This window comes from Cladophialophora immunda (genome assembly GCF_000835495.1).
Source record: "Cladophialophora immunda strain CBS 83496 unplaced genomic scaffold supercont1.1, whole genome shotgun sequence".
NCBI classification, from domain to species: Eukaryota; Fungi; Ascomycota; class Eurotiomycetes; order Chaetothyriales; family Herpotrichiellaceae; genus Cladophialophora; species Cladophialophora immunda.
Genome location: NW_015622541.1, coordinates 4478765 through 4493215, shown reverse-complemented (window position 1 = coordinate 4493215; position 14451 = coordinate 4478765). Strand labels below are relative to the sequence as shown.

Genomic DNA, 14451 nt, shown 5'->3' with positions numbered 1-14451 from the left:
TGGAAGGGATAGTTCTTTTCAAACGCTCTGATCTGAGAAACGTCTGTTGACGGTGGAGTGTTAGGCCAAGGGGGCCTAGAACATCCAACACGTCGGTTGACCGACAAAAGGGACACAGGTTCTGAGAGAGTCTGCCTCGCAGGTCTACTGCGAAATACGCCTGATTCGGAGTGAGCGTGCTGAGGGCGGCAATAGGCCAGTCGGAACAAAGGTTAATCCAGTCCCGGACCGCTGCGCCCCGCCCAGGCGAGTACCAGCCCCGTGGGAATATGGGAATATCGGTGAGCCATGGCTCATCACATGTCCCAGGACATTGTCGGGAGGAACTTGTTCGTCGTCATTGTCATCATCGCCGTCACCAAACGCATGGTGCCCAGACATGCATGGTCCATTTGTCATGTGGGTATGTTGCGAGCACGGCACATCTTGTATTCCGTATCATCACTCGAGGCATTTTACAGCGCGTGTGGAGACTTCCCCCCATGTGTGTACTTGTAACTTGTCTGAGCACGCGTATGTAGTAATCCACTTCCTGCGGGTCAGACATGGCCTTTTCTTAGACATGGGCAGGTGTAGGTGAGGTGACTCCAGTTCGCACGTCACTTGGGAACTCGTAACATGCACCCTTGCAATACGTGCCCAGATTGCCTGGGACTCCTGCATCGCGTATCGCATAGTAGTAGCCTTGCTACACCTGTCGCCCCTGTAGCACATCCTAGAATCAACCGATCACGGTTCAGATGCCTGTCCGCGGTTGCATCCCCCTAGGTTTAGCTTGGTCGCCTACGCGGGCGAGAAAGGACCAGTGTGATTTCGAACTTCGAAGGGTTTTCGAACACTCGAGCAAGTGTAACGGGATAGATACGACTGCATGAACGACGAGACAGGGGAAGGTGATTGGGTCAGGAGACCGGAGAGGACACTTTCCCCATCCAAAAGGAGAATTTCCCTCCTTTCCTGAACTGCGCCTTGGTGGGTGTGGTTCGAAAAGTCTGGGTGTGCGGAATGTGGTGCGCAGAGAATGAACGATGATTGGGTGGCCAGGGGCGCTAGGCAGAAAGAGGTTAAAAATCCAAGAAACGTCCCTTTCGGCCAAAAGTGTGAGCACTAGCGCTGCTACTGCCCCACAGGATGTTCACCGTTGGCCTATCCCAGACCTCAGCTATACCCGCTAATGCACATCTCTGCAGCCTTAGCCAGCCCTAAAAGCCACGCCGCCGTGTCCCTCGAGTCAATCGTTGAATTTAGCACACCACCCAGATTCCGCGACCGACTTTCTGTCGCTTGTCGCTTGCACCCTCACTGCCCACTGACAAGTGTAACATAACGCCTCCCGCGCCTTTGTGCTATGTGAATGGTTGCAAACCCTGGCTTAGCTTCCTCGTGTCAGACCAGGGGATAGGGACATTCAATGGATAGGGACAAGGGGGCAATGCAAAGCCTGGCTCACCCTAAGGCCATCAGGATCTCCAAGAGGCTGCCTGAGGCTTCGGACTCCACCGCTCCTGTTCTTATTCCTCTCTCAAAAGTCCATTTTCTTTCTCTGTGCTGGGCAAACCCCCGTCAGCCCTACGAGCATGGCTGGGTCGGGGACACGATGACCCAGCAGCACCCAGGGACCTTTGGTCGCCTGTTTCCCCCCCCTCCGCCGTCATTATTCGCTGATGGATCCCTTTCCACAGGCGAATCTTGCAGCCCATGCACGGTGAGTGTGGACTTCATCAGCCCCCAAATTTACCTCATCGCGGTCAGGAACCCGGATCCGTCTAGGGTCACCGATCGAACTCTCTAACCCGTTTCCTCGTCGGGCCCATCTGCGTGGGTCGCACGCCTTCTTACTATACCACCTCCCCATACCACGTTTACAGAGATATATATCATCTGTTTCCTCATCTCCCAAAGATTTTGAATGTTCACTCCCCATCACATCAACACACTCCTTCAAAAGCAAATCATCTCATTATTTCTTAATCTCTTTCCTTTGTTCGCGCATTGCCAGAGTTTCCAGTTCAGCACACAGCCAACCCCAGATTTGAGGTACAGACCGTACTTTCCTTATTTCTGTTTTCTTTCCTATCTTCTGCAGCACACCAACAACCTCAACTCCCAACGACAAAAGCAGCCGCCCAAAGCCCAATCCCATCCCATCTATTTCCTTATTTTCTTTTGTCTCTGTCTCTTCGATTCCCCAACTTGTCTGCGACACCCATCCATTTTCGCAGAGCCCAGCGCCGACCAATCACTTCTTCAAGCCCAAAACACACAGCGACCATTTATTTCCTCGTGTTTTTCATCCCAACCACCCTCGCACTCACAATGGCCATGGGACGAGGCGGATACAACACCCCAGCTGCTCCCCAGAAGGGCCGCGGTGGTTACAACAGACAGGGCCGTGGTGGGTACAACAGAACCCCCGTCGTCCAAGGTCGCGGTGGATACAACCGGCAGCAGGCTGCCCAAGGTCGTGGCGGATACAACTGAATCGTTCCCCATGCGTCTTTCTTCACTGACACGACAACACCCCATCGACGGAGCCGTTTTCCATCGCCCCAGCCCATTTATTCGACGTGTGACATATGACTTGCGTGATCCCGGCCTCGATCACCATCCACTCTTTCGACATTGTCCCAGCTCTTGACGAGCATCTTTTTTCTCTCTCGGCAATTTCACTTTCCAACGCAGAACCTGTACAGCACCAAAAGTTCAGCAATCTGCCCACATCACTCATCGACACTTAGCGGCATTTCCAGGAGTTGTCTTTTTTCTCGATTTGGCATATAATCACACCACTTTGCTCCGGAAGCATGATTCAACAACAAGGCGCAGGAACGCAAAAAACATTTTGACGATTTTTCGGGAGTTTCAGGGTACATATGGGATATTAATGGCATCTAGGAAGGGGCATTGCATTGGGGGCAGGGCTTGGCAGTGGAATATTTTGCAGTCTTTCTTTTTGGACATGGTCCCCCATTCTTTTGGAGAGTTGAGGAGGAAACAGGGAGCTTCCATGGGCACAGCCAGCCCAGAGTGTGGATCAACAGGACAGATGCGACACCAGAATGAGCCCCAGAATCTATACAGACACATTTGGAGATAGATACCCAGAATCAGCATGCGACCACGAATGTCACAATTTTGGACCTTCGAGACCATTTTCTTTTGGCAGGAAGTCTTCCTCACGACGAATGACAACAAGCGCAAAAGCAAGTGATTGGGAGAAAACAAGGAGAAAGGTGCCTACTCACTTTTCGAAAACGACACCCAGGATGTCCTCCACATCGCCGGATCCTCCCTTACCCGTAATCTTGGCCAGGCAGTCGGCGGCGAAACGGAGATGTTCCGCCGCAGCCACAATATCGACTGCACCGTCTGCATCTCCATCTCTGTTGACGTGTGCTATATTTGGAGCGACAGGGTCATCGTGGCGATCAGCGTGATAATCAGTGGCCGAATTGCACGAATCGGAGATTTCCGTTGTTTCCGTATGCAGGTGAGACTGAGTCTGCGACTGGCTCTGGGCAAGGAAGTCCTCGAGATGATGTAAGCACTGCGACAGGTACGTGGTCTGCCGATGCGTGACCGAGAGGGACGTGGTCCAGTAGGACTGTAGTTCCGCGGCAGTCAATTGCGTATCCGCGATATTTTCGCTGGTAGATGCTGTCGTTAATTCCGTGAATGAGCTGGTCAGTTGTCTGAGGAATGCTTGAATGCCTCCAGGGTCAGAGCCGACCAGGCTGTGAGCAGCACCTTTGCAGGACACCATGCATATCCGTCGCTCGGGGACTGTTGGAAATGTCTGACGGATTTGTGTCTGCAAGGCTCTCATGCCTCTTTGTTTTGGTCCATCATCCATGTCCAGCAGGTCAATCTTATTTAGCACGACGAGAATAGTTTTGCCGGCGGCATCGCATTCTTGCACTGCCTCAAGAACTTGCCCGTTGACAGGGACATGCGGGTTCCCATCTCTATCCATTTCCACGGACAACAGTACCAAAACAACGTCGGATTGCAGGGCCCGCTCTCTTGCTCGACGTATGCCTTCTTGTTCCACCAAGCCGACAGGTTGCTGCTCCTCTCCGACGGCCCCAATGGCGCGGAGACCGGCCATGTCACCTAGTCTGCATAGCCAGCCATCAAGATCAATCGAGACGTCGACAATGTCTCGAGTGGTCCCTTCTTCGGCACTGACGATTGCAGCCTCTCGTCCGACAATCTGGTTCAACAAGGAGCTCTTCCCCGCATTGGGCGCACCCAGTAAAGCTATGCTGATGCCATTACGCAGCAGCTCCCCCTTGGAGGCATTTTGAATGTGTAGCTCAATTTGTCTCCTCAGTGCGCGCACTTGTTGCGAGATCGAGGCCACAAACTCCATAGGCGATTCATCAAAATGCTGATCTTCGGAGAAGTCGATCAGCGCCTCTAGCTCCCCTCGAGCGTATAGCAACATGGTACGCCATTCTTCGTATCTTTTTGCAAGTCCGCCGTCTGCACCGCTGACAGCCAAGCGGCGTTGTTGTTCTGTCTCAGCAGCGAGGGTATCACCCAACGCTTCGGCTTGTGTAAGGTCCAATCTCCCATTGTAGAATGCCCACTTTGTGAACTCGCCAGGTTCGGCTTGTCTCACTGCTCCTCCTCTTTCATGCATCGAGTGCCCGCATCTTGATACGGCGTCCAAAACCGAGCGAACAATGGCGGGGCCGCCGTGGACGTGCAGCTCGAGCACATCCTCACCAGTCACCGTGTTGGGAGCGGGGAAGTATAACACTAGTGCGCCAGTATCAAGGACTCGGGGATCTGAGGATTGTGGGTTGTTGGGATCGTACAGCCTTCGCAGCGTCGCGGCGCGAGGTTTTGGCGGTCCACGGTCTGGGCAGAGCCGTTGGTAAATGGGAAGACATGCTGGGCCCGAGATACGGATAACTGCTATCGCAGCTCGACCTGGAGCAGTCGATAGTGCATATATTGTGTCAGAGACTGTGTGTTGGCTTGCTCTTGCGGGCCATTCTTCAAGGTCAGGGACTGCGGCCGAGGACGACTGGAGTCGCCAATGAGTTCGAGGCGCATTCAAGCGAACCGCGCTCAAACCACATGGTTGAGCACATTTCCGGGAGGCGTAGAAGAGGAGAGGGTTTCTGCTCACACTTCGGAAACCAATGCGACATGGCATTCGAAGAACTCGTCACTAATGATGTGTGATGAATGGAAATCACGGAAGGTGGTGAGGGCGAACAGGACTTTAACGAGGCTTGGCAGCTCAAGCAATGGTAAATCTGCTCGGCGCTCACGGCGCACTCACCTAGACGGCCCCGTTTTTAAAACCACCTGCTCACGACTCACTTTCGCTCACCTTTATCTCACCTTTCGACTCACCCTCTGGGGAGACAGGCCTAGACTCTGGTTTGGCCCGGGACAGGTGTCCTGGGCTAAACCAGATGTCGGGACTAAGGTCCTGCCTACGTCCGACAGCCAGGACTTGTCAGGTCACAGGATCCATGTCCCAGCTCGTCAATTGGCCTGGCAGTCTCGACCTCTGAGGAGCTGTAGGCATTTTCTCACCGTAGTTCCTTATTCTTTGCCATAACTTCGTTCTTCGCATTCTGGAGTGTTTCGTGCCACTGTGTGTTACCAAGTCCACTTTCTATGTCTTGGATCAGTTTCCTGCATGCTTGCAGGCAGTCGAGATCTTCTTCAGAGTACTTGAGAGCCTCTGACATGCCAAGCCAAGCTTTCATCATGGTCAGATGAAAAATGTGCTGCATCGGCTCCTGTGCAACGGCACCGAACGCTAGGGCCCCTGGATGATATGATGTGAGCTGGATGAAGTGATGACGTTGATCATGTCTTGAATGCTCTGCTGCTTTCGCATAGCTCCGGATACTGCATTCGCCGATTTGGGAAAAGAACTTTCGGCGGCTTAGGCCGATACTGGAGTGGAAGGGCTGGGGTCTCATTGGGAATGCCTTGGACAGTGCGTTTGCAACCTATCGCTGCTTATTAGTGGATGATTAAACTCATTTTTGGTTAGGATGTAGGACCGGGAGTATACGTACATCATGACCAAAGCACAAAACCATAAGCGGTCGCAATGCTTGTAAGTACGTTTGAAGAAGACTTGTGGCAGACTCGGTCTCATCTTCTCCAGCCCGCCCGTGCGGGTATAGATTGACGAAACGGTAAGAACCTAGTCGTTGCGAAATTGGCTGCCGGAGAAGCTTGACCGTCTGCAATCACCTCTTCCCATTTTACAAACTGCTGCACCATCGCTAGTAATACCCTGGAAGACTCGGAGTCGGACTTCCAGAAGCTCACTGGAGCTTTCACAGACTTCGCCGGAGGGCAAAGGCCCACAATCAGAAGTATGACTCGACCATTCTTCAGGACCCTGGATGTAGCCTGATCAGTCAATACTTCGGCCAATGCGGTGGCATCTGCAACTCGAGTAGTCGACACCACTATCTGCTCATAGTTTTTGACTGCAGACTCTTGTGCATAGTGCTGTACCGCCAGTTGGGAAGTGGGAGAAATTTCCTGAGTTATCTCTGCCGCGGTAGCAAAGAACTTTGTTCCCAGACTCTGAAATAACTTTTTGAAGCGAAGATTTGAACTCGAAGATACAACCCCACCGATACTGACATTGAGAGCCCCTTCTTGTTCTTGAATGTTATCTCGACCTTCAACAAAACATCGATTACTTTGCTGAGCTGTGCAACAGTCAGGGTGTATGTCCGTACATAGAATACCGCTACCGGTGGCTCTGCAGGGGCGGGCTCGAGAGTCGAGCTTCTGAGGTTAAGGAGGTGTGTCACACAGTCAACCGAGACGAGAAGAGGGTGATCGAGGAATCTTAGCCATTCGCAAAGTTCGAGCACTGTAAGGTAGCTACTCCCGAAGATCACGTCGTGCGTTATCAAACGTGAATCTTGGCCGCTTTCGATCAGTCTGTGTATGAGGTAGTCGAGCACGAGAGCGTGGAGTAATTTGATATTCTCGTCATACTCGTTGGGGCCAGTCAGTGTCGCAAGCCCAGTTCTGTCGCGAAGGATGTCCCGATCGGCATGGAAGACCTTACGTCGCTTTCGTGGTAGGTTTGGGCTAGTACCTATGTGAATGCATTAGAAAAGATCCTGCTGAGTTCCATCCCGGAGAATACACACAAAAGTATTTGCGCTTCAGACCCATTATGCTCATCCATAAACGAGAGTTCTTCAAGCATGCCAATGCTGCGCAAACCAATAGCACGCTACCTGGAAGACTCGATATCAGGCGCGGCCCAAGAACTCACTGAGATAAGCTCACCAGTCGCGAAGATCGCGGTATGCAGCTCGGATTTGTAGACACATGGCTTCTCATGAAGATAGACAGGTGAAGGACAGGCAGGATACAATAAATAATTTTCTTCAATTATTCTGAGACTCGGCACCTAATAATTTGTAGTTAATACGTCTCCAGAGTTGAATACCTGGTAAGTGAATACTTACAGGTAGGTAGATATGTGGGTACTCTGCAAGTCTTTGATTGGAAAGTATGCTGGCGCGTGGTTCCGCAGATTTACTTGACTTTATCTTTTTATTAACGGCAAATCTTCTCAACAACCAACGATCACACGTATGGTGTCCTCGATGGTCTAGTGGTCATGAGTAAGTCATATCATATGAGCAGATAGTTGTTCGTCATCTAACATCCAATTCAGTTTCCGCTTGTCATTTCATAATAACGAGCGCGGGAGACCAGGGTTCGATTCCCTGTCGGGGAGTTTCTTTTTTCGAGTTTTTTTTTTGGAACTCAGGTTGTTTTTTGGGCCTTATTCCCAACGCCCCCACGTATCTCACAGTTGGACTGGCGTTTTCGCTTTCCTACCAGACTTGCCGAGTTCAGTGAGTAAATTTCTCTGGCACAATACCTAGATATTTCCGTTTGTATTAGGGGATTTATGGACATACTCAGTAAATGCAGGTGTGTTCCATGTAGCAACAAGTCATACAATCGCGAACCAGAATATCAAGAGTATGTATACAATGATATACTAAATCACGTAACAACCATGCCAATATACTCAGTCCTTCTAATTCCGTGAATCTTGTTTGTGAAGTTAACAGACAAGCTGGCGCATAAGTTTGGAATAGGTGTTACGGCAGCGGAAGCAAAGCACTTGCATTCGCGTCTGCCCGCTTTAACCCGGCAGTTGTAAAAGTGCCATCTGTCATACAGTTCTTGGCAAGATCGTTGGGTGAGCTGGGGACAATGGGTGCCTGCGGAGTCTGTCTTCCAGTGTCTTATCTACGAGGGGAGCAGCTGATGACAACAAACGTGTAGTCTCGGCTTCAATCAGATGGATACATTCAGAACAAGTTCTACAGGATACGGTCGTCATTCTTTTATTACATACACACAAACACCCTATCTCGCCGTCCATGGTAAATGGGGAAACTGGGACGCCATGACACAATCTCAGGATCACGTTGACCGAACACAACAAAGCATCATCAATGACTCTGTTCGAGCTTCCCCAACTCTTGCCTGCTGGTTGGCTGTAATGGCTGCGCTTGTAGAGGTATATTGAGGGGGTTTCAGAGGACGGTATCGGATCGGGGTCATGCACTAGTTCCTGTGAGACGTTAGCATTCGCGCAGTGGATTGGAGGCTTGACTGACAATAGGCCTAGAGTCAGATCGCCGTGGATTTTGGCCTTGAGTTGGACTTCAATGTCCAGGTTCAGGTCGAGTCGTAATCTCAATTGCTCGTTCTCCCCTTCGTCTTTCTCTTCGCCTTCGCCTTCCTTGCCCCCTTTGCTGTGGAGGAGGCCGCCCAGAGCTTCGTGGGGCTTGCTCAGGGTCTTGCCGACAGTGTCGTTCACGAGGTTTCCGGCGCCGTCGACGACGCCGTTTACTGTGTCGCCAACCTCGTCAACTGCGTCGAGGGGTCCGCCGCCGCCGCCGCCGAGGAGGCCGCCCTTCCCCTGCTGTTGTGTCTGGGCTTGTGTCTGGGCCTGGGCCTTGCCTCTGTTCCGGTTTCTGTTCCGTCGTCCGCCTTTCTGCGAAACGTCGCTTCGATATGCGCTGTCGGCGTCACTAGGAGGCTCACTCGAGTCTCGGCCGCGACCTCGGCTGCCCCGTCGGGACCCGGAGCGGGCTGATGCTGATGCTGATGACTGAGGATCCATCTTGGGTTGTGGTGTTGGAGATTCGTCCGGGTTGCCGTCCGCTTCGCCCTCGCCGTCTGCCTTTTCACCGTTTGCTTGACCTTTCTGGCCGAGCTTTTTGGGCTTTCGTCTCTCTTCCGACTTCTTGGAAGAGGCGTTTGCTCCGATGTTTGCAGCTCCTGAGGCAGCGCCGGCAGCGTCGAGGTTTCCGCCGATTGAGGTTTCTTCAGTGCTCTTCGTCTCTTGTTCGGACGACATGGTGGGAGATTGAGAAGGAAGATGTGCAAGGGAGGATGAAGAAGAGGAGTATCAACGGACAAAAAGAGGGCCTCGACGTATGACGACCAGGCTTATTGTCCAGTGAAGGGAATCAAGGTTGACACATCGCTGCAATTGTAGTTTCCACCCCACACAGACGTCAGGATGTAGACGACCTGAGTAGTGACTTACATCGCTTGTGCCTCTCCACGCACGCCCATGACGTCGATTGTTGCTGCTTTTGAGGAAGATGGTGTCTACAACGCCACAAATCGGCGTCAGGATCAACAGAGGGGCTGGTTTGGGCAATGCAACGAAGCCAGCACCACCAGGTTTCAGTAAGTTGGCAGGCCAATGACAGCGAAGGAGGATGACTGTTCCGGCGGTGTGGCTGTTGTGAGCAGGGATCAAGGCAGGATGCCGGAAAGTTGTAAATGCAGAATGGGAAAGAGACAACTCACTTGACACCGACCCTTTTCTCAATCGGCGATGTTGGCGTCAGCCTGTGTGTGAAGATCTCGTTGCAACCCAGAGCAGCCTCCTTGTTGCAGGGCCAGATCAATGCTTGTCTGGGTGCTCTTCAACCGTTAGTGGTGCTTGCTTTGAGCCATAACGGCCAATCTTTGCCTTTCCGGAGTTGCGGAAGTTTGTATAGTAACAGGCTACTTCATCCTCTGACATTTCTCGAGTCGCCCAAAGAAGGGGGGAAACCGTGGTAATCGAGGCGGAGGATCGAACAGGTCAAGAGCCTTGCGTCATCTTGCAGCAGGGACCCGTTGGAGGAGGTGGGACGCCACATGTGCGCCACATCACGCCCCCGCCTCCACGTTACGTCTTGGCATTGAGGCTGCCAATAGCAAGCTCGGGCGCCACATGTCGTCAGACCCACCGACCAGGGTTCTTCCAAGTTCTGCATGCCCCGCTCTGACGCTAGGTCAATGCCCAGCTTCTCCCCCAAAATCTTGGTCAAGCATACAGATCGATCATCGCTGTGGACGCCAACATCTTCGATCATGGCGCACACAATCCCGCCGCTTCAACCACCTCAGCACCGGGGCCTGAGGGTAGGTCGACGCAAGAACCGGTCTGGGGAATATCAGACCCTGGTCACGATGATGTCGTTGTTGCAGCCTCTTCCCCGAATGCCTTTTTCCGACCTTGCCCTCCCCGTTTCAACCCACCTGCTCACAGTACCAGTTTCTTTTGGCTCTAATTTCATCTATCTCTCCCTCTTGAACACATCCCTATTTCTCTCCATATTTGCCGAAGTCGCCTTTACCTTTCCTCTCTCCTCTTCATCACCCTGTGGCCACCATGTCGGAGCCACAGCAAACACCCACACCGGATAATACACCTGGGGGGAAGAAGCCCAGTCGGCCGGGGCTGGAACGCAGCAACTCGGACCAGTCGACGACGAGCGCGGACGACCAAGGCTACGAGTCACGATCCAGATCACAGTCCCGAAGACGGAGACGACAGAATCAACGACAGAGACAGGCCCAAGCCCGAGCTCAGACCGGAAATGCCTCTGCAAACTCAATGGCGGCGATCGACGAGGGCGCCGAACCCCAGCAGCAAGTCGCAAGACGGGCACAGCCGACAGAGGTGCATCCCAGTGAACAACAACAAAATCCGCAATGGCTAAAGAACCCCGACCCTGTAAGTCCCGGCTGAGACCATTGCCTTGGTGGGGGCCAGATATACCTCTCAACATCAGTCTTTCTCCAGATACCGTTCGAAATGCTAACAGAAGTATAGCGCGACATTACAGAGTTTCAACCGTTCGAACGGATCAAACCGCCGTCGCAATCCATGCAGGGCCCGGTGACATACGCACGCATGATCCGGGGAGAAATCCCATGGCGAGGCCCTCCGCCCTCACAACCACTTGAGACCGCACAACCTATCGACTCCAAGGATAGCAGCGGGAAAGATCCTATGGATCAAGAGTACGTCGTTTTCCGGAAGACCACCGTCACGATTGAAGACATGTTGCACAGTGCTGACAAGAGTGCACAACGAACAGTGGCTTGAAGCTCCGGTTGGAGTTGAACTTGGACATCGAAATTGAACTCAAGGCCAGCATCCACGGTGATCTGACATTGGCACTCCTGTGAGTCGAAGGTCCCAACCCCCTTTTTGTAATGGGCAATTTGGTCCTAAAGGCTAACGAAGGAATTGATCGTCAGGGCTTGATTTGTCTCTGCCGAAAGTCAAGCTGCCTAAACCGAAGCTACCCAAGTTGTTACCGAAAGCCCCAAAATTACCCAAGCTTCCAAAGCTACCTAAGCTCCCCGAACTGCCTGACACCGGGCTTGCCAGGTTATGACGGAAAATGGACAAAAGGGGGGGGGATAATGAAGTGTGTTCGAGCAAGTTTCAAATTTTCATGTCGTTAGTCAACCATCATAAATGTTATGGCCGAAGCTAGTCTGGACAAAGGGCGTTGGAGAGACCATGGCATGTCTGGCTCATAGCTGTACCTCTAAATGTACCATCCCTAGAACCCTTTCACAATCATTTCTCGTCTCATCCAATAGATCAGTGGAAGTGTTCGCCTTGTCCTTGCCCCTTCCAGAACTGAATGGGACTGTGAGGACTCTTGCTCTCAGGCTCATCCTGAATGGCGGTGTCATATTGTCCGTACTCGCCCCTCGCACGTTTCACCACCCTCTCAATTCCGTCCATCCCCATCTTCAGCTGCTCCAGCTTCGGACCATAGCTAACTCGGACAAAGTGGTGGCAAGGACTGTCGAACAGGTCGCGTCTCTTTGCTGGGTTGAGGTCGAAGAAGATTCCCGGAACTACGATGGTTCGCTCTTGGAGCTGCCGATTTTTGTTAGTCCTGTACGAGCTAGAAGAAGGGGTGATGGCAATAGCTTTTGCCAGAATGAAAACACTTTTCCAATGAGCAGGGATCATACCAGTGCGTCAAAGAACGAAAGTCCATTAGAAATGTCAATGGGACTGTTCTTCGGCAGAGGAGGTTCCAACGACGACAAATCTAACCAGATATAAAACGTCGATTGCGGCACGTTCTGGTCTCCCCATCTGAACCCAATCTCTTCAAGTCTCTTGAGAACGTAGTCTCGCTTCATCTTGAAGTGACTTTGAAGGGCCATCATTTCAGCCTTGACTTTCGCTTTTGTTCCAGACATATTAGCCACATTGTCGGATGAGTTGGCCCCTGGCTATCATCTGGTTCGTGGGAGAAGGCGGACTTACGAGGATCGAGCATTGATATGGCAGCCTCCTGAAACGGCACGTTGCAGCCACCATCGAGGTAGCTACCACATGAGCTGAGCGCCTTGATGAATTCCTTCGGGCCAACAATCCAAGCGACGCGCCATCCTCTGGCGGTGTGGTTAGCATCGAATGCCCATTTCGGAGAACACAGAGCACTGAGAGTTTCAACCCTGGTACGGGTCTGTCAGGAGACTTACGGGAGTCTGAAGCGTTTTGTGAGACCGTCAATCAAGATCACATCGTCTCGATCAACGTCAATCTATCGATCGCTGTCAGTCGATTTTGCCCGCAATCAAGGTCGACGCAGGGTCAAGAGTGAAACTCACAACATTGGAGGCAGCTGAGATAGTACTGCCATCGCAGTTTGTGTCGTATCTACCATTCATCAGCGATAAAGATTCATGTGGCGGATGACGCCAATATAGCGTGTTCTCCATGAACTCAAGAAAACAGTACCTGTAACCAGCGTAGAACTCATCAAAGATCAATGTTGCTCTGTCCCGACAAATATCCTGGATTAGGGCAAGCTCTTCAGGATCCAAAGAGTGACCTGTGGGATTGCGAGGATTCGAGGTCAAGATGACACTGGTACCGCGCGCCAGCTCGTCGGCGATTTTGTCGGCATGACTGAAGTGTTGTGAGCCTCAGATAGCTCTTGTAACAGAAGTGCCCCTTTTGCCAGCACACTTACATATGGTACCCATCAGCTGCAGAGAGAGGTGTGGGTATGGCTACAAAGTTGCGAAACAGGGACAACATCTGTGACCACGTGTTAGTCCACGCTGTGTGGAGTTATGGTTCTTCGGCGTTGATACCTCGTTGTATGCGGTGTAATCAGGAATGAAGAAGCCGAGATACGCATTGCCCAGCACAGCGGCGATCCTGATCAGCCCAGCTCTTCCCCCGGGCACAATGCAGACGTTCTCCCATGAGTATTGACTCTCCTTGCCTTGGCGGTAGTTGTCATCTTCCAATACCCTCAGGTCAGCTTCATGACAGAATTGATTCGAGGGAAGGCTTCTGCGCATTGGAGAAGTCTAGAAGTGACAAGAGCTTTGACAGGTAGAGGACGCACTGTACAGTTTGGCCACGGCGGCTCGAAGAGGCTTGATGCCGGCTGTTGGCCCGTATTCTCGTCCATTGTTGGTCAAAGGGATTGAAGTTGGGCGGGGGAAGCAGCCTTCCTGTGCTCGTTCGTATGTTATGAATATTCAAGCAATCCCATTCTCCATGCCAGAATCCCCGAAATTTCTCGGTGTAGGCGTGGACTATCACTCACAATATCATCGTCGACTTCAGGCGCGCCTTGGCCCAGGTTGGCCCACTTCTGGGGCTCCTCAAGAAAGCCGTGGCGCGCTGCTTGTTCGGTGGTCCTGTTCCGGCGTCAGACATCAAACTGTGGAGAAAGGAGAGTGCGCTCAGTTACCAAATGACCCCAGTCGAAGCTCTTGAAGTGTCCAGGGCGGCATGCGGTTTGTGGCTCGGGTGGCCGCGGAGAGTTCGGTGTGGAGCAGAGATGTTTTCATCTTCAGGGTGAATGGAGAACCGGCGACCATCTTGACTGGCGTGCAGTGCCGACCTCATGGTCGAGACTCGTCTCGCTGAGAAGCTCATGGTTGACTGGATGGGACTTGGACTTGCTTGGCCCTGTGGTAATGGCGGCGCTGAACGCAGTGGAGGCAGGGGGGAACTCTGCTCGCAGTTAGGTGCCCAGTTAGTTAAACGAGAGCCTAGTGAGAGCTTGACAAACACTGAGATTCAGGCTGGGGGCAGAGGAATCGTGGCCGTATTTATTTGCAGTGAGCGGT

At 52.3% G+C, this 14451-nt stretch overlaps 4 protein-coding genes and 1 pseudogene across 5 annotated transcripts; 2 read left to right on the top strand and 3 right to left on the bottom strand.

Annotated features, from left to right (window-relative positions):
• Positions 1 to 1747: 1747 nt before the first annotated feature.
• Positions 1748 to 5211, bottom strand: PV07_01313 (tRNA modification GTPase TrmE). Its single transcript, XM_016387824.1, has 2 exons — positions 3246 to 5211; positions 1748 to 2685 (listed from the first exon to the last, which is right to left on the bottom strand). The coding sequence occupies exons 1-2, from the start codon at positions 5165 to 5167 to the stop codon at positions 2667 to 2669; spliced, it is 1941 nt and encodes a 646-aa protein (XP_016254752.1). The 5' UTR covers positions 5168 to 5211; the 3' UTR covers positions 1748 to 2666.
• A 2402-nt stretch (positions 5212 to 7613) lies between these two features.
• PV07_01312 lies at positions 7614 to 7753 on the top strand (annotated as a pseudogene). The gene has a single exon. The product of its transcript is annotated as a tRNA-OTHER (tRNA).
• Positions 7754 to 8494: 741 nt separating this feature from the next.
• Positions 8495 to 9397, bottom strand: PV07_01311 (uncharacterized protein; the record flags this gene model as incomplete). The annotated part of the gene is made up of 2 exons (XM_016387823.1): positions 8495 to 8605; positions 8652 to 9397. The coding sequence occupies 2 exons, from the start codon at positions 9395 to 9397 to the stop codon at positions 8599 to 8601; spliced, it is 753 nt and encodes a 250-aa protein (XP_016254751.1). The 3' UTR covers positions 8495 to 8598.
• Positions 9398 to 10417: 1020 nt separating this feature from the next.
• PV07_01310 (uncharacterized protein) lies at positions 10418 to 11514 on the top strand (the record flags this gene model as incomplete). Its single annotated transcript, XM_016387822.1, has 3 exons — positions 10418 to 11056; positions 11156 to 11346; positions 11424 to 11514. The coding sequence occupies exons 1-3, from the start codon at positions 10712 to 10714 to the stop codon at positions 11512 to 11514; spliced, it is 627 nt and encodes a 208-aa protein (XP_016254750.1). The 5' UTR covers positions 10418 to 10711.
• A 246-nt stretch (positions 11515 to 11760) lies between these two features.
• Positions 11761 to 14361, bottom strand: PV07_01309 (uncharacterized protein). The gene is made up of 11 exons (XM_016387821.1): positions 14070 to 14361; positions 13923 to 14016; positions 13719 to 13827; positions 13459 to 13610; positions 13335 to 13402; positions 13100 to 13270; positions 12970 to 13018; positions 12841 to 12902; positions 12623 to 12750; positions 12322 to 12539; positions 11761 to 12223 (listed from the first exon to the last, which is right to left on the bottom strand). The coding sequence occupies exons 1-11, from the start codon at positions 14255 to 14257 to the stop codon at positions 11939 to 11941; spliced, it is 1524 nt and encodes a 507-aa protein (XP_016254749.1). The 5' UTR covers positions 14258 to 14361; the 3' UTR covers positions 11761 to 11938.
• Positions 14362 to 14451: the final 90 nt, after the last annotated feature.

What these genes read in the sequence shown, in the direction of transcription:
- PV07_01313 (XM_016387824.1), bottom strand. Translation starts at nt 5,167, where the DNA reads ATGCCATGTCGCATTGGTTTCCGAAGTGTGAGCAGAAACCCTCTCCTC.
- PV07_01309 (XM_016387821.1), bottom strand. Translation starts at nt 14,257, where the DNA reads ATGAGCTTCTCAGCGAGACGAGTCTCGACCATGAGGTCGGCACTGCAC. An exon ending in GCTTCGACTGGGGTCATTTG is followed by an intron (nt 14,017 to 14,069) that starts GTAACTGAGCGC and finishes ACGCCGGAACAG; the next exon opens with GACCACCGAACAAGCAGCGC. An exon ending in ATTACACCGCATACAACGAG is followed by an intron (nt 13,403 to 13,458) that starts GTATCAACGCCG and finishes ACGTGGTCACAG; the next exon opens with ATGTTGTCCCTGTTTCGCAA.